This window comes from Scomber scombrus, chromosome 6 (genome assembly GCF_963691925.1).
Source record: "Scomber scombrus chromosome 6, fScoSco1.1, whole genome shotgun sequence".
Classification (NCBI taxonomy): Eukaryota; Metazoa; Chordata; class Actinopteri; order Scombriformes; family Scombridae; genus Scomber; species Scomber scombrus.
The window spans coordinates 4,937,150-4,961,449 of record NC_084975.1 but is presented as its reverse complement, the minus strand read 5'-3'; the positions used below and the strand labels follow the sequence as shown (position 1 = coordinate 4,961,449).

The following is a 24,300-nucleotide window of genomic DNA, read 5'->3' as shown; positions in this document are numbered from 1 at the left end:
AAACGTTATGAAAAGATACTGGCGACACATTTAAAAATGTACCTATTTATAGCCAGTTCATATGATAGCAAAGTACTGATCTTTCCATTACTCACTAATACGACCTCTCTCCTCTGTACATGTCCCAGAACCTGCGAGTTTGTGTTGTGCAACCCAGCTGATAACGGCGTTGCAGAGGAAAAGTAAAGAGACAGAAATTGAGACAGAGTCAGGTGTGGAAAACACCTGCTGGAGAGTTTCTGTTTCACACAGACTTACAGTGTGTTCGTCCACAGCCATGCAGCCTGCTGAGGTGTCCTTAATCAAGATGCCTGACTCCTACCTGCTCGGTATAGGCATCACTGAAAGCCTCAGCTAAGTGCCTAAAACAAAGACATGTCTGACAGTGACGATGAAACAGCGTTTTTTGAGAGTGCGCAGCTTCCTTATTTTAATGTGTTATCTGTTAAAACGTTGTAATGGAAATTCTTATTATTCATCTTCTCTGATACAAATGAGTAACTATGTCATATGATTAGGTGTGTGTGTGTGTGTGTGTGTGTGGGTGTGTGTGTCATAGTCTGCTGATTGACTGAACATCATTGAACATTGAGTGAACATCATGTATGTTAAAATCTACTGACTAACCATTGACCAGATTGTACAACACATTATGACGTGACTATTGTGCACAAACAATTACTGCACATTTGTGGTTCAGCAATCACTTCTGATCTTGGCTGAATGATGTTGTGTGGTGAGCTGGATTACCAGTCAGGCAAAGGTTGTTCCTGGTCATTACTTTGTGGTAATTTACTTACAAACATGTTTGGTAATGGAGTGCCCTGGTAGTTGATTGGTTACCGCACATGCCACATAATAGCAGCGTCCCTGGTTTGACTCTGGCAAGGGACCTTTGCTGCAGGTCATTCCCCCCTCTCTCTCTTCCTGTTTCCTGTCAGCCTCTATGCCATTAACTATCAATTAAAGGCAAACCTTCCCCCAAAATAAATCTTTAAAAAATATATATGGTGGTCATATGCTCCTCTAAAGCAGGATTAAAAGCTTAAATGGTAAAGGCCCTTAGGTCACTGCCAAGAGGCAAGTACTTTAAAGTGCAATGCCACCGACGGCCACTAGATGCTGGCTCCAATTGACTCCGATTGAAAAAGAGCCAACTTCTCTTTAGAAATACTAAGTTAATAATTTAAATAAGTCATCATGTCTCAATCTCAGGCCCTCTTATAAGTGTGCTGGTGTTTATTTTGGAAATTATTGCTCTGTTAGTAAGATTTGAAGACTTATAGTAGTATAGTTGCTGTGTGGGCATTGATTGACAGCTGTGATTGACAGTTGGCTCACCAGCTGCTCTCCTCGGCACTGGGAATTGTACTGTAGCAATATTAGGTAAGTTTAATGCTTATTGATTATGATACCTGCCCTATTAGAACAATTTCGCTGAAGTAACTAAGTATATAATGCTTTATGTTCACAGTAAACTAGTGTAACCAAAGTAAGCGGGGCATGTTTCCAGATCATGGAAGGCAATACCAATTCATTATTTGTTCCTGGTTCCAAATGGAAAAGATGTGACCGACCAAAAGCAACAGGGCTGCCAAGTTTTGTCTTCAGCTTGGAGTGAGATTCTTGTCTTTGTTCATAATAAAAGGAGCATTATTCGGGGTAAACTGACCCACTTCATGCCAGATATTAAACACATTTTTATTCACATTATAGGATTAAAAAAAAAGGTCAATGCTCCTCACCAAGTCCTTCCCATCATCCAACACTCCCCACTTTAGTTTCTCCGGTCTGAATAAATAATCAGTTCCAGCAGAATGCACATTGTAATGATTTGCACACTTTGGGTTCAAACAGATGGTGATCAGAGCCTTCAAAGACAATCTGCTTTAACCCTGTTATGCATTAAAGCTCACCCCATCTGAACTTGAACCCCCCCCTGCTGTTCTTTTGTTCATAAATCACATATTTTACATCGGAGGAAGTGAAGACAAAACATTAGAGAAAGGGCATGTGTGTCATGGGATCATGAGATCTGTGTCAACTGAGTCTCACTGCATTGAAACAGAGTTTCACGGTCAAAGCGTGAGACTTGGCAGCTCTGATAAGCAGCAACTCCGGGCTTGAAACCAGCTCCAATGTAAACAACAACCATGTTTATACACAGTCTGTAGTTGGGACACTAGTCTTAATACGGTAAATATTTCAGTTGATGCTTGTGTGGTGCATATCTTTAAACAAATTTATTTTCCTGAAATGATCCTAAAATAACTGTCAAACAATAAACCTGGAGTTGTATTCCGGCATAGAAATACTGGTTACCTCGGGACCCTGGGACAAATGGTTTGGGAACCCACTGCTCCTTTTTTCCCGAGGCCTCCTAGCAGATTAATCCGGCCCTGTTGAACTCTCAGTAGGGTGAACAATGGTGGCAAATGGGGCCGAACTTGACAGCTTATAGCTATTATCTGTAACCTTCCTGCAGTGATGCTGAATGTGAAAATCTCTGAAAAAGCAACTGAAACTTCCAGCTATTATTTACAGAAGTGATTTAGTCAGAAAGCAGAAAAGGTTGCTGCCGGCTGGGAAAGAGCATGTGATGGCGGAGAGGGGGGGGGTGGGCTAATTAGTTATCACAATGAAGGCTCAACAACTTGGCAATGACGTAACCTGGCCTTATGGTGGCACGGGAAGAGGAGGGTGCACTTCAAGGTGACAGACAGTTGGGTTTTGTTGATCTATTATCCCCATCTGTTGGACAGAATACATCAGCACTACTTTTTTCAAGACAACAGCAGAGAGAGATTGTGGTCATAGTTAGATGTGATGTGTCTCAACCCCCTAACTTCCTGCCTCATTGCTAAATTTTTAGGTTGTTTTATGGTCGTTTTAAGCTTTTCGAATAAAAAAGCAATGTTGTCATTTTTCTTAATGACATGTCTGGTGTAACAAAAGGGTGGAGGTTTCTGGCACAACTTTACCTAAATCCAAGGTGCATGGAAAAGGGAAAAAAGTCTAAAGAAAGTCAAAGCTCGAGCAGCACTTGCAGTATAGAAGAACTTTATTAACATACACGTGTTTTTCAGCTTGCAGCCTTCATCAGAGTCATTATAAAACACATTACAAGCAGCATTTATAATCAAAAAGGAATTACAAAAATAACCAATAATGCACACCCTGATATGCATCAGCCAATAAGTAATGGTAAAACATTTAGCATATTCATGTATGTGTATAATGGTATTTTTATGTATGCATATAGGTGTATACTGTATATGAATGTTTATATATTCATGCATATATATAAGCCAATTTCTTGTTCATGGACCAAACATGGTGTCACTCATGTCATTTATTGGACACTCCCATTGCCTCCCTGCCAGTCTGGGACAATGATTGGCCTGAAGTCACATGACCATTTACCCAACCTACCTTGGTGGATTACCCAATGTCTGGTGTAAGTAAATATACAGATCCTGCATCCTGCCCAGGGTGCCACCTACAGTTTAGAGGCAACACTGAGCACGTTATCATTATGTTAAAATAGCAGTTTATAGATTTTTTCTTGATTCACTGCCATCCAACCTAAATATGAAATAATAAAATAACAGATTTCAGCTTCAGGTTTTTATTCAAGGAAAAGAAGTGTACAGACATCAAATTAAGAAACTTTTGTGTGTGCAGTATCTGTACTCAGTGCACCCATGTAGTGGCAGACACATTGTGGTTTGAAATGATAAGGTGAGTTTATTCTTAGGCATCATATCACTGTTGTTAAGTCTAATTTTACCTTTGGATTTATCTGCTAATTTTTCTATACCCATGTACTCTTGTTCGGGGTCACACAGGGTCACAGTAATGCTTTTTTTGGCTGCTCATTAAAGGCTGCAGATCACAGCATTGTACATCTTTATAACACACGATGAGGGGTATTGTGTTTTGGATACTACAGATGAAATAAAGACATCTCTGGAAATGGTGGAAAACAGCTGTCTGGGAGTTTTACAGGCTCTGGAGCACTAAAGGAAATTGTGTATTACAGATGTTCATACCAGAGAGCATAGATCAGACATCACAGTGCAGCATTGTGTGTTGCTGAAAAACAGCATGCACACCCATCCATAGCTGTTCCCTGATAGATATAACCCTCTGACCTGTCAGGGAGTGACAGTCTTGTTTCTAATGAGAGAAGTTCAGCAGTTCACAGAGGAAGCTGCTGCTAACCACATTATTTCCTGTCACTGAGGCAACAGCACTGCAGATGTTTGACAGGCGTTTCAGTTTGAACCACGACACATCGGTCCCACAGAGCAAACCAGCTGTAATATGTGGTTAAAGTCTGTCTGTATGTCTGCAAGGTTTATTCCAATGTGAATTTGTGTGTGTTTCTACAGTTATTGACATACAAAATATTGGTTTTTTTTTAACAACATAGTTTAAAGAAATCATCAAAATATCATAATTAGGTGGAATAAAACAATTGAAACATTTCTGAGAGGCAGTAAAACGTCAAATCAGCACTACAGCAGGTTGAATCTGTCAAAATACAGTCATATCCTTTGTTATGAGGGAACACGCCCCTGCTGCACGCTGATTGGTTGTCCTGTCTTATAGTGGCCGTTTTCTCTATTCCTATTGGTCAAGATGAAGATCGATCAACGCGGAAGTGCCGACCTGGACATGAGTGAAAATTGAATGGGACCTCCAGAGTGAAAGCCGTGTCAAGCTGAAGAGATGATACAGATAGAGGTCCGGAAGTTAGGAAATGTGGTCTTCAAAATAAAAAAAAATTGACTAACTAAGCGAAATACAGTCCAATATATTTAATACAGCACAATACTCTCTGAAGATGCTGTGTATCCTGTACATTTTTATATTTTTGATCAGAGCTGCAACGACTAGTGGATTAATTAGTTAGTCAACTTAGGAAAAATTCTTTGAAATCAACTGTATATATATATATATATATATATATATATATATATATATATGTATATATATATATATATATATATATATATATGTATAGTAAATAAATAATGATGTGGAATTATTTATAGCACACATGGGCTATCAGAGTACCAATTAAGCCCATGCCAGACTTTTGACTCTTTTCATAAAATATTTTTATTTTATATTCCAAAAATCTACATGAACTAATGAAAACATTTTCAAATGAGAGATAAATGTTGCTTTATAAGAAATGATCTCCCTTATAAATCATGTCAGTATCCATGAAAAACACCTAAACTTAGATTTTGGTGCCTAATGGGAACATTTACCCTAACAGCTGAAAACATTCATTAGAAAATTAGAAAAGTAATTAAATGTAATAAGTAACATTTGATTAAGTAATTGAAATAGTTAAATTACTTATTACATTTTAAATAAGGTAACTAGTAATCTGTTACTTATTACATTTCCAAAGTAACCATCCCAACCCAATGATTATGATTATTATTGGTAGTAGTAGTATTCATAGTAACAATAGTAGTAGTAGTATTAGTAGTAGTATTAGTAGTAATAATAGTAATAGTAGTAATAATAGTATGTAGTAGTTACATTAATTGTATTTTACATATGACTGATACAGTAGCTCCGAACAGGTATTTTATTTTGTAAGCGCCAACCGGAAACACCTCATATCATTCCCTCTTAATTGACCTTTCAGCGGAGCAGGACCGCAGGAAAGAAAGCGGAGCGAGAGAGAGAGAGAGAGAGAGAGTGAACCGGGTCTTTTTTATTTCTCTCGTCTCCTTTTTTTCTGTCAGTTTTTTCTTTTTTGTTCCTGACAGCCTCGTCGGTGAAGGTCGCTTTCTCTTCGCTTCTTCTTCTGTAACCGACTAAAGTCTACACCGACAGACACTCAAAAATGGAGATAGAGAAGGAGGTGAAGAAGGTAAGGTTTCCCCCCTCCAGAGCAACGTTGTTACTCTCTGTGTGTCTCTCGCAGTGATTGACCGGGGAACGCCCTGGAAAGGTGTGCCGAGCAGCGGGCAGGTGGCCAGAAAAGTTGCCACACTTATTTCCTGTATTGTTTTTTTTAAATTATATATAAGACACTCAAAGTAAAGTTTTTAGCCTTTTTAATTAATAAAAAAAAAAAGTAAATTAAATCACACAAATAATGTTAAAGTTATCTAATTGTAGGATCTAGTTGATGTAAACAAGCATTTCTCAGCTGCGGTTTATACTGGAATATCTTTTGAGTTTACTTCCCCCTTTTTTTGAAGACGTTGCCATACTGCGTTTAAAAAAAGCTGTAAATAAAGACTTTCCTTTAAGTATTAAGAAAACTTAAATGACCTATAAAGTATAAACAATTATTAAGGAAATGGGTTGAAGCCATTGCTTTATTCGGCATTGATTTTATTCATGAAGGAGTGATAGATCTGCCAAAAAAAAATTGCTCTCTACTGCCAACAGCTCTGTTATTGAATGCCTAAATTAAAATGTAATCCAGCTGTATGACAGTCATTTACAACAGTATATATGCCGAATTGTAGAGAAAGTCTCAATAGTTCTTATAACATATTAAGTCATTATTTCTACTTCGTGTATCTTAGGATATATAGAAGAAAATATAACATTTAGAGAGTTTTTAATGTAATTTGGTTTTATCTCTCCATGCAAAAAGAAAGGTAAAGTTATCATGCTGTTATAAGACTTATAAAATGTTAAATTAGTACGTTTTTTGTGGTGTTTCTGACTCAGGCAGAGATTTTGTGTAAGAGCCATTCATTCATTTCAGAGGCTGCAGACAGATGGCTGCTGGGCAGTGGGCACAAGTTGCATTCATCGAATTTCTTGCATGCAATGGATTCCTTCAGCGTGGTCTGTGGTTAACCGTGGATAAACACAGTAGATTTAGATGTAGAGTATATTGTTTAGGTAGTGCTGTTTTTTGAAATCAGCTTCTTTTAAAGTAACAATATTGAAGAGCTCTCTGGTGACACCTGTGGCGATGAGTGGTAATTACAGGTCTGTTTTTTGGACCTCGCTTTCCAGAGATCCAAACAATGTCGCCTGTGTGATATCAGACACACAAGTCTAAGTAGGTCTGTCTGCGGACTTCCAGGATCTACACGACCACGGCGGGGTTAGAGGGTCAGGGGGTCGTGTTGTGTCATGTTGGCAAGATAACAGATCGGCCCTTCTCTACAACTGAGTCGAAGAGTCCGTTCTTTTATCCCCAACTACTCCTGGGTGATGGAAAATGTGTCACTAATTGTGCGCCTCTTGTGCTTTTTTTTGCTTTGAATATCACCACAGACACCCACTTTGTAATACTACGAGTGTAAATGGGCTTTCATCAGTGGGTCATAGCCACCATTGAGTCACCATTGTGTCATCTCATTCGGCGATAGATAGTGAATAGAAAATCTTCGCTAATTGTGACTTCAAAGCTCTCCTGTTGTACTGAAATCGATTGATGGACAGAGGTCACCATAAGATCATTTACATGTTGCATCTGCTGATCAAGCATGCTTCTATTTTAGGTGGATTAGGAAATAACAGTGTTGCAATTGTTGAATTTTTTTAACAGTTCATCTAGAAAAATGTGCTTAACTGTGCATCTCAAATCTGTGCTCAGTAGCTGAGAAGTATTTACGGTAAATTTAGATGAAACTTCAAAATATCATCTATAAATGTCCTCATCTTTGTAGCCTGGGAATCTTCTTACTGAGTCAGTTTTTCTGCATCTGTGAGACAGCAATTTGTCACCACATTTGATTTATTTCATCTTGGCTAGTCTGAGCCATCCTCCTCACAACCTTGAGTGGATGTTTAGATAGCTGGCAGCAGCAGCAGTGGAAGGGCAGTGCAGTTAGCTCCAAGGGTAAAAGTGGTTAGCGTGATGTAATGTGTGTAGCAGTAAATTGGCAGTGTCAGTCACTCAATAAGCTACGACTTTTTTACAACATGACTTTTGGCTTCAGTCACCTGCACGGGCAACTTTTTAAAAAATAACATTTAAATTTACTGCGTTTGCACCAAACATCCGGATAAGTCTGAAAAACGTCCTGTTTCCATGCGAGTGAAGCACGTGATGATGCGTGAGTGGCATGACACTGATTTATGGCTTGTTGTCCACATAGCGCCCTATTTCAGTCCTCGTCTGCAGTTATTCTAATTGGCAGTTACATTTTGGATGAAATATGACGAGAAAGCTGGTCGTCTGCCAAAGTGAAATAACTCATCCGCCTGTCACAGAGCCAAAAGTCCTACATGTGTCTGGTGGCGTTTTGCTGGTTGCTGGTTAGCCGTAGCAAGGGAGCAAAAGTGACTCCATTAAAGCACAGATGAGATGTTATATACTGTACGTACAGTAAGCTGGAGCTGGAGATTTGGGGGGGGGGGGGGGGGGGGGTGAGCAACTGGATGACCCAGACGGACCCATTGTGACATCTGCTCTTAATCCCTGGAGGAGATCAATCTGTAGCAGCTGCAGGCTCTCTGTCTGCTGGAGGCGGCTGTAAATACTGCCAAACAGTGACTGACCTCCTTTTTAAGAAAAAGCAACCTATATATTAAGGTAATATTATGCTGAGTTAGTCTCAAGCAGTCCTCAAAAGAGACAGCTGATGTAATAGTAAAATCTGACTATGAGCACACTGTGTTCAGGCTGGAGAATCATCATCACTGCAGTTTAGTTAAGTTGAAGCCGTGCCTCCGAGGCTCTGACTTCACTGGGAATCATTTTCCTCTCTAAACACCTAAATGGTTGTTGAAGTTGCCATCAGCAGGAATTTTTGTGGAAAAAGTTGCAACACAGATGAGTGACCTCATCCTCCTCACATCTCGCTCTCTGTTTGTTCAAATCCATTTCAGACTTCTGTGTTACGAGCCGGAGAGCAGTCAGGCCAGCGACGCGTTAAGATATATGAGTATCTTCATCGCTCCCGGCTATTCAACAGAAGGAGGTTTTTGTTAGAGGACTGTTTGTGTTACATGATATAAAGTATTGTGAAATGAAACAATAGCTGCCAAAGTATTACACACACACAGATCTCAACTGCAGGCATTTTGCTATTTAGTTGCACTACATTAAACGTACAATAGAACAGATGAGCTGTAGATGTAAGATATCACAAACTCGGCTTTTGATTGATGTTAATCCTTATGTACTGTTCATATTCTGACTCATAATTAGTCGCTACACCAAATCACATTCATAGATTCCCCATCAATTATTAATAAATATGTGATTAATCTTATAGAAAGATAATACATTCACAATCACTATTTTATGATCCAGGAGGACATTTTATAGAATATGAAGAATACAACAGCATGTTTTAAAATGTGTATCAGCTGCATAAAAAAAAGATGCATGTTATTTCATCCATCCATCTTCTTTCCGCTTATCCGGGGTCGGGTCGCGGGGGCAGCAGCCTTAGCAGGGAAACCCAGACTTCCCTCTCCCCAGCCACTTTGTCCAGCTCTTCCCGGGGGACCCCGAGGCGTTCCCAGGCCAGCCGAGAGACATAGTCTCTCCAGCGTGTCCTGGTTCTTCCCCGGGGTCTCCTACCGGGGCATATTATTTCAATTTTTGTAAACTGTGGGTCACATTAGGAAAAGTCTGGCTAAAAGGAATGTGTAGGTTGTTCTTACAGCTCTCAGATGTTAAAAAGGGGTTGTCCATGAACAGTATGTAAGGGTTAAAGAAAGAAGATGTTGAGGTTTGAGTGAAGGTGATCAAATGTCTCCACAGTCATTGACTAACCTCCATCACAGCTGCCGTTAGCCTGCTCAGAAACAGACCTCTTCTCATCGAGGCAGTGACAGAAATGACTCATCATGGATATGACTCATTGGACGTGAAGTTTATACTTTATATCAGCATGGTTGTCAACAGGAGTAATTACCCAGCAGGCTTAGTCATGATACAAAGTCACCGATCGGCTGCAAACGCTATCTCAGTTTGTGAGACTCTGTTCCAAGGAAATACACACACACACCCACACACACACACTGTATGACTTCAACCAAAAATGGCCTGATGTCTCTACTATGCCGGAGACAAATATTTACACATCCATTAGCGGTGAACACTTATCTTGGCTCGCCCTAAATCGCAACAATTACTTTTGCATTTCAGAACAGTATTTAACTGATGATTTCATCCAAAGACCTAAAAAAGAGAAGTCACTGAAATTCTTAAATTACAAACGTCGTAAGCAAGCTAAGTAGAGTAGAAGTATCTAGTAGGAGTAGATCCAAATCCAAATATGGTATTTGGAAAAGCACAAACGGTGGGGGGTTTTTAACAAATATTTATGTTTTAGAAATGATTTGTTTTCAAAAAGAAAGAAAAATGAAGAAAAAGTCAAATAACAAGGCGCAGGTCAGTGATATCACTGTCTCCGCCTCTGTCCTCTGATCCGCTGTCTGTGTGTGTCGTGATGTTTAAAATAGCAGCAGATCTCTGTGTTTAGCTGAGTGGTCAGTGCAGTCGTTGGTAGGCTGGGAGGAGAGAGTTTCAGACCCAGTGTGGGGACCTCCTTAACAAAGTGGTTTATTTTATTTTAACACTTTAATATCCTAAAATTTCAAGTGTAATGAATCACTAAAACATGATTTTTACACCTATTTCCACTTTTATTCAAATAAAAATTCAAATCATTTTGCTTACTCAACAACTACAGATATAAATAATGGGCTCTCTGCACAATACTAGTAAATAGTTCCCATCAACTTGAGATGCAACAAAACATTCCTCTAAGCGGAATAAAAGTTTGAGTTTTTTTAACCTTAATACTTTTTTAAAGCCGAAAAAGTGTCAAAAAAATGATCACTGAATACCTTCTCAGATTTGCAATCCTGTTTATTCTTTGACTAAACTGTTCCCAACCTAAACCTAAATGGCCAATATTTGATTGTACTTTATTTAGACTCTATCAAGCATTGCTTTATGATTAGTACTCAAACAAAAAACCACCTGCACACTGAGTAAATGCTCCCAGAAAGGGCCTGTTTATGTTCCAGATGTTACTCACCTCTTATTATCATAGGATGTGCAGTACATACATTGCTGAGATTCTTGGTTAACACCACTGAAACTACTATTGGAAAGTTTCAGATCATTCCTAGCCCTACATGGAATGATAGTGAAAGGAGCGTTATACTGGAAACGGGGGGAAATGAGGAAAAGTGGGAATGTTTGTTCTGGACTGAGAAGCTTCACATTTCAACTGCTCAGCTCCATATCTTTTATAAACAGTCTTGAATTGAATTAAAGAAAGACTGCTGTTAAATATCTTTCACTGTGCTCCCCACACGTGGAAGCATACGCTATATGTTTATTTATACGGCACACTTCATACACACAGGCCTTTTAAAGTGCTTCACAGAGTATATTAAACATGAAATGAGATACTGTTTTAAACCATTAAGCCCTGAGGAGGTAGAAGAAATACAATGATCTTTATGAAGAGATTAAAAAGTGAAACTGAAATATAAATGGGTAGTTCAGTATGTATTGTACAGCGAGTGCAAGTGGACAATGATGAGGGCTTAAGTTTAAATGTCTGAGAAGGACAAACAGCTTTTTTCTTCTATTAATGGCGTCAATTTGACAATTTGTCATTTTCTGAATAAAATAAACAAGCTAGACGTCCACTCTGACAGTTTTTACGTTGTTTATGCTGCAAAACTGAAAGCAGGAGAAAGCCTGTTCAACTTCACATTCATTTATATGTATTGTTTGTCACAAATCATGCCTCTAAACATCACTCTTTAGCTCCTGAAAGTCTTCCAAGGAAAGAATATTTCAGTTCTTTTTGGAAGATATGTTGGAAGCCAAAATAATTGCATCTAGACTCTTCAGCTGCAAACAGCAGTCACTGTCTGCATTCCTCAGTAGTGAGTGTCTTTTGGGTCAAAACATCACAGACAACTGGGGTGCCTGCTGGCATCCCCCATAAGCCTTTCAACACCATTGAATAGTTGACCATATATGGACATAAGCGATGGTAATGGCTTAAGGTGGACGGAGCTTTGTTCACTCTGAGGCCGGAGAAAAGGATGCAGATGGAGAGAAAAGAGAGAGGCGCAAGCACAGACTCACTTGGCAGGAAAAAACTAGAGAGGATGTAATTTCTGATGGCAGTTAAGTGAAGCGGCTACATATTTTCTGTGGAAGAGAAAAGGAAATACTTTTAAAGGCAACCAGAAAATGAATTTGCTTGGATAACAAATCATCTGAATCACATTAGAGGGCTCTTTCCCAAACTAGAGCTGCAACTAACAATTACTCTCATATCAATTATTCAGTCCATTTCTTCCCCAAATAAACGATTTATCACTTTGTTGAAAAATGAAACGTTTTAAATCAACTGTTTCCCAAAGCCCAGGGGGGATGTCCTCAAATGTCTTCTTTTTTTTGGTCCCAAACCAACAGTCAAAAATATTCAGTTAATTGTCAAACAAGACTCAAGAAACCAGAAAATATTCACATTTGAGAAGCTGGAATCATTTTTGTGGCATTATTTCATCCAAAATGACTCAAAACCATTGCATCATTGCATCTCTACATCATTATATTATATTGTGTATTATATGAGGAGTCCTGCCCAGGATCAATGAATTACTTCCCTTCATGTCTCAACCCTCTTGATTTTGTTGTCGCCAGTCTTGTACCTTCTAGATGTCATCACGTTTACTACTGAAGCAGTTTCAATCCAGAGTAATGAGTTTAATAAGTTGAGTATCAGTCTTATCAAAGACTGGGCTGGTCCACTAAGTCCTAAAGAATTCCCAATCTGATGTTGATCTCTACTGCGCAGCACCGGAGCAGCATGAGCAAATAACCAAATATTTGTCTGCCCTGCGCTGTGGAAGCTCAAGATTTCCTTTTAAAGTAGGCAAAAACACAAACTCTGATAACACACTAACCTCCTTCATTTGTCTTGTTTACAGATGACCCTCGGCCATGAGTTTGGAGCGGGAGCAGCCTGTTTAAAATGCAAAGACAAGTGTGAAGGCTTTGAACTGCATTTTTGGAGGTTTGTGCAACTTCTGTCTCATGTGTTGAACTGTCGGGAGCAAGTTTGATAGAGGAAAAGCAGTTGCAATGCATTGACTTCCTGTGTCACTGAGGACATGAACAGCAACTGTGGTGAAAGCGCTCTCTTGAGTAAAGGAGCCCTCAGGTGGAGCTATTTAAAGACCCAAAATAGAAAACAGTGGTTTTATTATGCAGCTGCCAGGTGAGTTAGTTCAAGATTACAAACCAGGACAATGGTGAAGAAAAGTGAGCTTATTCAGCACATCATTCCTAGAATAACAAAAGAAAACATCCATTCTTCGGCCCAGACTGGCCGATAACATCACTTTCCTCTTGGCTTAATTAAAAATACTGTGACAGCAGCAGGAGTCACCATCCTAATGGGACCACGCTGTTCCCCAGTACAGCTGCTTTTCTTGCTTGTCTTTGAACAGAGCTTTACGTCCCACTGGCTTATTGTTAATAAAAAATGATGGTGATGGTGGAAGTATGGCCAGTCTGAGTCTATAATAGATATCTTTAGGTCTGATTAGTGCTGAAGATGAGGGTTTCTGGTCCAAGTCTGCCCTCCAAGTCTCTCTAAATGACTCTCATGACTTATATTGTAGTTTAGCCAGTGTGTTGTTTAACAGAATAGAGACCTGACCTCCCAGGGTTCCCTTTTTTGCTTTCCCAGTCTGTCACACTGTCTGTGCTCTAACTCGGGCCACTGACTCATGGAAATCAGTTCTGTCAGGACTCTGACAATTATCCCCACTTGTCTAGTTTTCCTTCAGACTGCCCCAGGTGCAGTGATGCCCACTGCAGCACCAGCATAAAGACTCCCCGTGGGTCTCCAGTGGTGGTCAGAGTTTGTATATGTCATTCTCAATTTAGCCAGGAATGTTGTACTCTGAGAAGCAATCAGTGGCCTTACTTATCATGCCACAGTGGATCTGTAGATTCTTGCTTTAGCAAGTCGGCTATGTGCATATGTGGGCCTTGCAGACATGCTGTATACTGTACATTCTGTACTCCACTCTCTCTTCTTCTCCTCCTAATTTAAGGCTTTTATTAACTCCAGCTGCACTGAATAATAGTTGTTTTTAAATGTTTTCAGCAATGTTTTTTTTAAATGCAAATTACAAACACTCAATGTGTCCAAGTGGATTTATTAAACTGGGCTTAAGCAGCTTGACACTGCAGAGACAAACAAAAGAGTGCTGTCTCAATCCTGCTGAAATGTGTGAGTCTGTTCATGCTGGAGCATGACTAGCACTCATGAATTATGTCACGGTTACTCTGCAAATATGAAGCAGGTTTTGTTGAGACGTGCATACTGCAGTGTAGAGATATTTGAATTTAACACTGAGCTGTTTTGATGGCGATAGTTGTTTTGTTGCTATAAATCTGTCGGATGCACTTTGGTGCTTTTACAAATAGTGCATTTGTTTTGCGATTGTAATAGCTGTGCTGCAAGAATGAACTAAAGAAAAATGTGTAATTGTATAAAAAATAATATACAATGCAGCTTCAAATATAAGAATGAATGTATAGATCAAGGCTCTTTCCTAAGGGCTATACAGTAATTAACCTATAATGCAAAACTGGGAAAACAGAAACATTGTGCTCCACTATGTAGCGTTTTAATTATACAAATCATCTTCTTGGATTTACCATCAACTGTGTCCATGCACAGCACACACATGCACAATCAGGGCAAACCATCTGATTTGATTTGATATCTTTTCTTTCTATCAAAACTAATAGAGAAATTCAAGTCCTACCTGTTTTCCTAACTTTTCATCACATTCTCTCCTCTGCAGAAAAATCTGCCGAAACTGCAAATGTGGCCTGACGGAGCACAATGTGCAGATGAACTCGGAGGAGAACAAGAAGGTGGGAAAGCTGTTTGAAGACACCAAGTACACCGGGCTTATTGCCAAGCTGAAGACGGATGGCATACCAAGCTACCAGGGCAACATGGTCACCATCACTCTGCCCAGCTCGTCCAGCTCCTACATTGTTCCTCCCAGTGCCTCCTCGACTGTGGTGCCACCCTCTGCTGCAGCTGGTTATGTACAGCCTGCTGGAGCCCCTGCAGGCTCAGCACCCGGCAGTGCTCAGGCTCAGGCTAAGGCTCAGGCTCAAGCTCAAGCTAAGGCTCAGGCTCAGGCTCAGGCTCAGGCAGTACCTGCTGGCGTCGCACCTGCCAAAGCTGGTAGGCTGCCAGTCGCTATCAGTGCCACAGCAGCCAATGTGATGCCAGTCTCCAAAGATGTGCCAATGAAGTCAGTCACCTACGAGTGGGCACCACCGGTAGCCAATAAATATCTGGTAAGAGTTCAACCTATGTGAGACAATTAGTCAATTACCTGGCAGAAAGTGAGAAAATCACTCAAACCAAAATTCTCAATATTCTCTGGTTTCAGTTTCTGAAATGTGAGAATTTACTGATTTTCTTTTTTTTTTAATGTAATTTTAAATTGAATATCTTTGGATTTCAAAGATGTCACTTTTGGCTTCTGTGAAGCAAAATATCATTTCTTCTTCTGCATTAATTTATTAATAGTCAACATAGACAACAAAGACATGAAGCAGCTCAACTACAGGACACTACTGTGGCTTTTTTTAAAAGACACGTGTGGGTGTGTGCTCAACTAGGTTGTCTACATCTTTTCGTTATTCTTAAATAATAACTAAATGAAGCACAGAGTCAAATGTGAGAGTGCAATTTGTACCTGAATCTTGTCAGAGTTGTTTAATGTGTGTATAATTTCATACTGATGTTTTGGGTCTGGACATTACTGGTGAAGCTGTTGAAAAAACCTTAAACCTGTTAAAATAAGATGTTATTTTAGCAATTTAATGATTTAAAATATGGTTCCTTATGAACACAAAAGCACCTGTATGAGAGATGATTTATAGATTTCTCTGCAGATATTTTCTGAAATACTGGCAGCTGCTCTCACATTCACACTCATTTCCTGTTTGGACTTAATACCAGAACTCAAAACTCCCTGTATCTTTTGTTTTGCATGTCTTTCTCACCAGAAGCACTGTTTGAAGAGTTTTTTCCCCCAAGACAGTTGTTTCTTAATCTCTCTCTGATTGGTTCTTTCCTCTTCTCTGTACTTTTCTCATCCTTGTCCTTCACACAATCTTTGTTTGTCCCATTTTAGCAAAAACCGTTTCCTCTTATTTGCCTTCTGTCTTCCAGGCGGTGCGTTACATCGAGCTGCTCCCACCAGAGAAGCGACCGGTGGCGGGTTCAGAAGGGGCCGCTTATCGTCGGCAGCAGATGGCTCGCCAGCTGCCCGAGCACGACCAGGACCCGTCCAAGTGCCATGAGCTGACCCCCGCCGAGGTCAAGCAAATGGAGCAGTTCGTCCGCAAGTACAAGGATGAGGCCCTTGGGATCGGAGATGTCATGCTGCCTGAAGACATGGCTCAAATCCAGGCAGGAGGGCAGGGTGGAGCTGGTGGTGCAGCTGGTGCTGGAGCTGGAGGGGCTAATGCTGGGCCTGGGTTTAGACCTGGAGCTGGTGGAGTTGCTGGTGCTGGAGCTGGAGTTGGAGGGGCTAATGCTGGGCCTGGGTTTAGACCTGGGGCTGATGGATCTGGAGCTGGTGTTAATGCTGGGGCTGGGGCTGGAGCTGGAGGGGCTGGGTATAGACCTGGAGTTGGGGGTGCAGGGGTTGGAGCTGGTTTTGGGCCTGGAGCTGCAGGCACTGGTGTTGGTCCCATTGGTGGAGCCGGAGCTGGAGCTGGAGCTGGAGCCGGAGCCGGAGCTGGAGCTGGACCTGGAGTTGGAGCTGGAGGTGCTGGAGGTGCTGGAGCATTCTCAGGACCAGGGACTGGAGCCTCAGCTGGCTTCGGGCCAGCTGGAGGAGACTTGGGTACTACTGCCACTGCTGGAGCCATGGGGGTCCCAGGAACTTTGCAAGCTGGACTACCACAGAACTTTGTAAGTGGTTTAAATATCTGTCTGTCATTGTTAAATACACCAAATTCCCAAAGTTACTGGAAACTACATTCTATTGACATCTAGGGCTGCGACATGTGGTCGGATGTTTTGTGATATTTATATATATCACAAAACATAATCGGCCTAATTTCTACACCATTACTCCACGTTTGCAGAATGATGTAATCAAACCATCAGGATATGAGTCCAGCGAAAATAATCAAACAATACCTCTAATTTAATACTTAAAAAAAAAAATCTAATTGATAAAAGGTGAATGGGTAACATGGTGGATTAGTTGGGTTAGTGAGAAGTCCCAGGTCTGTCCCAGGTCCCATATCATCCAGTCTGCTGAAGCGTCCTTGAACAACACAGTGAACCCCCCCCCCCTCCCATCTGCAGGGACACTGTGCTGTAGTGAAGTCTGAAAACAAAAGCAGTGATAATGAACCAATGCAGTAGAGCCTAAAATGTAGGCTGTAGGCAACTTAATCATTACTATTCTCACTGTCATTATCTCAGCGTCTGGTGCAAGAACAGAGTATTGTTTGTGTATAGTACGTTTATGTGATGCAACTGGGTCTCAACTGTTCTGGTTTGTGAGCCCTTAAAATAAAAAATGTTGATCACTGTTTCCGCAAACCCAGGTTGATATCCTTAAAAGTCATCTTTAGTCCTGGTAGTCCACACCCCAAGATCTTTAGTTTACTATTATGTAATTACATATAAATATTGATATTACTATATATAAATAGTATAATATAATATATTTACTATTATAAAATACTAAAAGGAACCACAATATTCTCTTACACAATGACCCCCAAAGCAATTAATTAACTGTCAAAATAGTTGGTGATTAATTTAATAGTTGTACAATCAATTAATCAATTAATGTTTGCAGCTCTGGTACAACCTGATGACTTAGTTACAGTAAGAAGGAAGATTTATCTCGGTTTAATGCAGTGGATTTATTAGGAATAATTACATGTAGTTCTCAGATTGGACACTAGATGGAGCCATTAAACCAAATCTGACTAAGATTCCTGCTACAAAAATGATGGATGTTGATTTGATAAGTGAGTCATGAGTCGCAGCTGGTGTGTGTGTGTGTGTGTGTGTGTGTGTGTGTGTGTGTGTGTGTGTGTGTGTGTGTGTGTGTGTGTGTGTGTGTGTGTGTGTGTGTGTGTGTGTGTGTGTGTGTGTGTGTGTGTGTGTGTGTGTGTGTGGTCTTATGATTTATTTCTGCTTTTACTTCTACTGTGTGACTCAAGTATACGGAAGGCCTTTGATACTGTAACAAGAAGCAGCATTGGTTATGCAAGAGTAGAAGTGAGATTGTAAGTCAACATCCCTGCTGTGTCTATTCTGTGTTGTTATGGTTACCTCCCTGGTAATTCCTTACAGTATCCATGTCTATCAAAACATACTCCTCTCAGTGACTCCATACCTTCTTATATGTACTTATCTCTATTTTAATGTAGCTCCAGATGTCATGTCATCTTAATCAACAACACCACGGTCAGGTCACAGCGGCGTTTGTGTTCAAAAAGGGGAATTCCGCCTATTTTCAGTAGTGAAATATGTCAATCTCCTTCATTCAGGAAGTACTGTGAAAAAGTTTGAATGTCTCCTTTGTCAGATCAAACGAGGCCCTATTTGAAAATTTGAAAGGGACTCAAATAGAAGGTTATTACCCTTTGTGTAGACCTTTTAAGAAGTACATAATAATTTTTTGTTCTAAAAAAAAAAAGGAAGGGGTTGTGTATTATTGTGTTGCAAACTGAATGAACTAATCTTTCATGTATCAAGCAAAAATGCAGCATATTGTCTCGTTCCCAGGAATTGCTGCTGTTCTCAGTTTTATTGGTTTTATTTATTGTGAAATGAATACTTTAGGGATTTTGGACTGTTGGTTCTTAGAAAATAAGAAGTCACAAATGAGTAATGGGCAATGAAAATAATGTTAAGCTATAGCAGTATTCCATCACCTGTTAAAGTGCTCTTCTGGTGTTTGAATCCACCACCATATTAACGGTCTCTCCTCTCTCCTTTTTTGTTTTTCTTTCTCCTAGTCGTGCCATCACTGCCAGCAGCCGATGCGTGTTGGCGAGCCGGCCGTGTACGCAGAGCGGGCCGGCTACGACAAGATGTGGCACCCGGCTTGCTTCGTGTGCTGTAACTGCACTGAGCTGCTGGTGGACATGATCTACTTCTGGAAGAAAGGCAAGCTGTACTGTGGACGTCACTACGGAGACAGCGAGAAGCCGCGTTGTGGAGGATGTGACGAGGTGAGAAAATATATTCATGTGTGATTTCTGGAAGCAAAATTGCAACTGTGCACGTAACAATAGTTGTGAGGTTGATGGCAATACTCGATCTACATTTGGATGCCTGTGTGTCTGCAGCTGATCTTCAGTAACGAGTACACTCAGGCTGAGGGCCAGAACTGGCATCTGAAGCACTTCTGCTGTTTTGAGTGCGACTGCATCCTGGCTGGAGAGACGTATGTCATGGAGAACGATAAACCTGTCTGCAAACCCTGCTACATGACGAACTACGCTGTGGTGAGAGACACTTTGTTTCATTCAGTATCTGGGAAGCTTTATAAACCTATTTCAAGTCCAAGTTAAAGTTCAAGTTTGTTTATTGTGATTCCACCCATATATATATGAACAATACATATACACAAAACTAAACTTAGACACACATAAAAGCAGCAATGATTTATTCATATTTATAATTCTAATGGCCTGTGGGAAGAAACTGTTGCACATTCTGGCTGTCTTTGCTTTAATGGAGCGATATCTCTTGCCAGAAGGCAGAAGGTCAAATAGTCCATGAGCTTTATGGACTTAATATAAAAGCTATCATCATGTAAGATTTGAAAATGACTGAATTCAGTGACTCTTAGTGGTTATATTTGGGGGGTTTTAAGTTGCTGAGTACTGCCAGCCTGCCTGTAATATTCCTTATCAGTCTTCCATTTTTATTTGATTATTTAAATGATTAAAGAGAGGCTGAAATTCCTTAATAATAATAATAAAAGTATTTATCGTCCAAGTGTCCAGTCTGGATGTGTGTATGATCTACAGCAGTGCACCAACCTTCATGCTCCTGAGATGTTTAAGCAGCTCGACAGTGTAAAAGTGTCTCAGACAGGTTGAAAAATAGACTTCGGTGTAAATTGGATGTAAGAGAACAACTATAAATGAATGCTGGCCACCCAAAGCCAAGAATGTTAAGCACTCGGTGTGTGTTTACAAGATTTATCCAACGTAATCCCCTGCAAAGCCACTGTTTTTATGTAACTTCATACTTGCCTTGACTTCTCACTGCGCCTTGAAGTAAGTGTATTTACATGTTTCAGCTTCTCTATTTTATTCTAAGAAAAAGGGGGGGCAAAGATCTCTTTTGATTTTAAACTTTTATCCCAAACTTAATTTACCACCAAAACATAATTAAAGGCAAGGCAAATGTATTTGTATCACACATTTCAACAACAAGGCAATTCAAATTGCTTTACAGAAAAGATAAAATGCATCAAGACAGGATATAAAAACAATACATGGTTAAATAAAAAGACATTTAAATATGATCAAAAGTGTTAAATTGGATATAAAATTAAGCTAAATAAGATTTAAAAAAAACCATTGCAGTAAAAAGTTAAGGTACAGTGAAAGATATTAATAGTAAAATGTAGATTTAATAAAAAGCTGTTGCAAACATAAAAGACTTCAGACACGATTGAAAGTCTGAGAGCTGAAGCAGACCTGTGTTTTTTTGCAGTAAGAGTCATGGCTTCTATTTGTTACATTTCTGAGCTCATTTGTATTTTTCTTATACAGTATGTGCTCGCTTGTATTGAGAGATTTTCTTCCTAACGTAATCTACAGAAAAAAATTTCAAAAATGTAATAAAAGTTTGAATAACAATATAAAAAACAAATCCAGTAATCTAAGATGTCAAAGTAAAAAAGACGAATATTTGATTTGACATCATTATATCCTTTCTCTTCCCAGAAATGTACAGTCTGCCAGAATCCGGTGGAGCCCGAGGCGCAGAGGGTTTCCTACGGTGATCACCACTGGCACGCCGAGCCGGACTGCTTCAAGTGCTCCGGCTGCACCAAGTGCCTGGTCGGTCAACGCTTCATGGCAGTGCAGGGCTTCCTTTTCTGCTCCGTGGAGTGCAAGAAGAAAACCATGACTTAGACGGACCAAAACATCTCCCTCCGTCTTCTCCACAGCCAGGACGGGTTCAGCTAAAGCTAGAACCAGAGCAGGGAAAACAAACACTGGTGCAGCTGGGCGAGGGAAGATATGTTTGATCGTGGTTGTGTTAACATAAAATAGAGTGCCTCTTACCTCTACTATAGAGACGTACAAGTAACAGTGAGTCTATTTGCATTTGGGTGCTCTTTCCTTCCTGAAGACACACACAGTAACGTCTCCACTATAGGATGACACCCAAACTTCTAATATCTTCTGCCTTAAAATCAGTTGTCTTCTTTCAACAAGTAGATTGTTTTTTTTTTTACTTGCACTGTTTTTTCTTACTGATAAGATTATTTCTATTATATGATGATGTTTTTTTTTTTTAAACTTTTGAACCTGTGTCTGTTCGATGGCATTAGCGCTGTTGTCCCTTAAAGAAGCTACTGTTAATTTACTGCTTCCTTTATCCCAAAAAAAACAAAAAACAAAAAAAAACTACTGATATTCACTCTCCTCTATGCAGCAATATGATGAGCAATATTAGCAAGGTTTGGGCTTGATTTGCTTCCAGTGCACTGTTTTTAAGAGGACATGTCAAAGAAAGCCCTACATCGAAATGAAATAATTATGTAGCAGACAAGTTTACTTCCTGAATGCAACAGAGAATTGGAGGTAAATTGTCCTAAATCTGATAGCAGTACTGTGTATCTATATAAAAGCAGCAATCTACTGTAGTTGTTGTATTGGCTAGCATCATCCCATGAGATAGAGTAATATTATAAAAGTATTTTGAAGGAGCAAAAACAATGTGAAAACCTTACAGTGTACACCACCAGTTACCGATGTATGAGGCACACCTGTTACAAGCTAATGCAATGCAACTAGACTGCATTATCGACAGGTGTCTTAAACAATGCCCCCCCTCATTTGATGGCTGAATTATTGCACCATTGTTGTTATTGAATGGCATCGGCTTGTACCTAATGAACTGGTAACGCTTTGTTAATGCAGTTCAATTAAATACAACAACACTACAAGCTGTAGAATTGATATAACATGATCTGTATGTATCTACTGTGTTAGATGGCATTTACAAGTGGAATTAAAAACTGTAATTCTTTAGTCTTTTTTTTTCAATTCTCATTAGTTTTCCTGGTCGTCCTGGGGTGCAAAAGAAATTATATCAAGTAATAGTAATAATAAAGTTATTAGTAACCCTGATGGATATGTTAATCAGTGGAATAATGGCAGATTTGCCACTTTACCCAAAGACTTTAATTCAATTCTATTAATTCAAGAGATACACTGTAAATTGTTACTGTTTTCTGTCACTTTTCATGCAATGAACTGCACTTTAAATATTATTTTCTAATATTTTGACCAATGGAAACAGTCTGAGCATCAACCAAAGTGTTTTACTTAACAGCTGATTAAAGCTCCTACACAACCTTGGTCCATCTTCAAAAATGTTTTCACTTATTTTGGCTGATTAGGCCCTCTTCTTGAGACTGTGTTTATACAGATTGTACATGCTTGATTTGCATGCTTGGTCCGTTTTTTTGCACCTCTTGCAACAGCAGAGCCCACCTACCGATCTTGTTGATATTTTCCCCCAGATGTGAAGCAGCCAGTGAAGGTGCTGTAAGGCTTGTACAGCTGATCACATTAACATGCTGTTCTATTAAATGTTCCAGTAAGCCAATATGCAAAACACCAGGACACTGAAACAGGCTCACTTAAATGGAATGCAACCATTGTTAATATTATTAATTACACCTGTGTTTCTCCCACTGGGACGTGTCAAATTAATGTGGAAAAGTGAGTTGACCTCATGTAGTTCCCATCAGAGCGTAAGGAGAGTCCAAATAGTATAAATGAAAACACCTGTGTGGATGTGCAGCTTTGATGAATCTAATTACGATACAAGCAGTGTTATAATTCCATAGTATACATTAAACTGTACATAAAGTGTTTTGTGCTAAGAGGAAATTATGCAATATGTGCACAGTGCAGTTATGAAATGCCATCGCCAATTAAACTTCAAAAAGAGAAAGTAAAATGGGTGTTTTTTTTGTTTTTTGGAGTGCTTTCATCATCATCCACAATGAGTTTTTTATGTTTTACACCTGCTTGCATTGTACATCAACAACAAATGCATGCTGACTTCTTCTCAAATACTGAATTTAGTCACTTTTTCCAGCGTTAACCAGCTACATATTCAAAATTCAAGCTTAGAAATCGGACTTGGCTCTGATAGTTTTCACACCACCGAAGCTAAATATAAAGTGAAACCTGTGTACGACTTCTAATTCTAACCCTTACACAGACACAAACACACACCCTTGCATGTCCAAAAATTGCTTTAATTACCGGTACTGCTCACTTTGGCTCCCTCAAGACCCATGTCGCTCTCTCTGACACATCAGCTCAGATGGGAACTCTGTCGCAGGTCGGCCATGATGGAAAAACCACCTCCGGGGGTCTTGTGTTTTTCATTCACTGTATGGAAACTGTGCACAATTCAAGGAAGCTCCATCTCTGAGGAGCCCCATTGTCTTAAATGGCAGTCAGCCCAATGCCGCACTGCTATTTCCCCTCTTTCAACCGAAGCTATACCAGACCTGATGTGACCGCATCACCTGGCTAACTCCTGAATCACCCAGTCATAACCCTGTGTCCCTTTACTTGTGTCTTTTCTTTTCCACTTCTTCTGTTACAGGAAGTCGAGGCTTTAATGGCTTGTAACCTTGTACTGTCGATCTAAGAATTACGCCTTCTGTTTTCCTAAGGAATAACGCAGATATATGTGCAAATATCTTACCTAAGAAAAGAGTTGAAAGAGTTCAAAACGCTGAAAGCAGAGGAGAGAGGGGTGGGGTCTTATTCCTGTAATATTGTGTGCTAGTTGGAATTTGAATGCGATTTGTTTCATATTTGAATTTGCATTGTGCTGCAGTTTTGTGATTCATTACTCACTGGCATTTGCATGGTGTTGAAGTTTACTTGAATCCCACCTTGACCACATTACACATACTCCTCCAGTGTTTCTGTACTCAATGAGTGGACTTTTTTTTTGGCTCTCCAGTTCTGTGTTTGCTTGCGGAGAGATGCTGAAGTGTCTATTTGCT

At 39.8% G+C, this 24,300-nt stretch overlaps 1 protein-coding gene across 1 annotated transcript; it reads left to right on the top strand.

Moving 5' to 3' along the window:
- Positions 1 to 5,753: 5,753 nt before the first annotated feature.
- On the top strand, positions 5,754 to 22,225 carry tes (testis derived transcript (3 LIM domains)). Its single transcript, XM_062420635.1, has 7 exons — positions 5,754 to 5,899; positions 12,922 to 13,007; positions 14,815 to 15,325; positions 16,209 to 16,955; positions 19,031 to 19,246; positions 19,364 to 19,522; positions 20,978 to 22,225. The coding sequence occupies exons 1-7, from the start codon at positions 5,873 to 5,875 to the stop codon at positions 21,167 to 21,169; spliced, it is 1,938 nt and encodes a 645-aa protein (XP_062276619.1). The 5' UTR covers positions 5,754 to 5,872; the 3' UTR covers positions 21,170 to 22,225.
- The last annotated feature ends 2,075 nt before the right edge of the window (positions 22,226 to 24,300 follow it).

What these genes read in the sequence shown, in the direction of transcription:
- tes (XM_062420635.1), top strand. Translation starts at nt 5,873, where the DNA reads ATGGAGATAGAGAAGGAGGTGAAGAAG. An exon ending in TTTGAACTGCATTTTTGGAG is followed by an intron (nt 13,008 to 14,814) that starts GTTTGTGCAACT and finishes TCTCCTCTGCAG; the next exon opens with AAAAATCTGCCGAAACTGCA. An exon ending in GTTGTGGAGGATGTGACGAG is followed by an intron (nt 19,247 to 19,363) that starts GTGAGAAAATAT and finishes GTGTGTCTGCAG; the next exon opens with CTGATCTTCAGTAACGAGTA.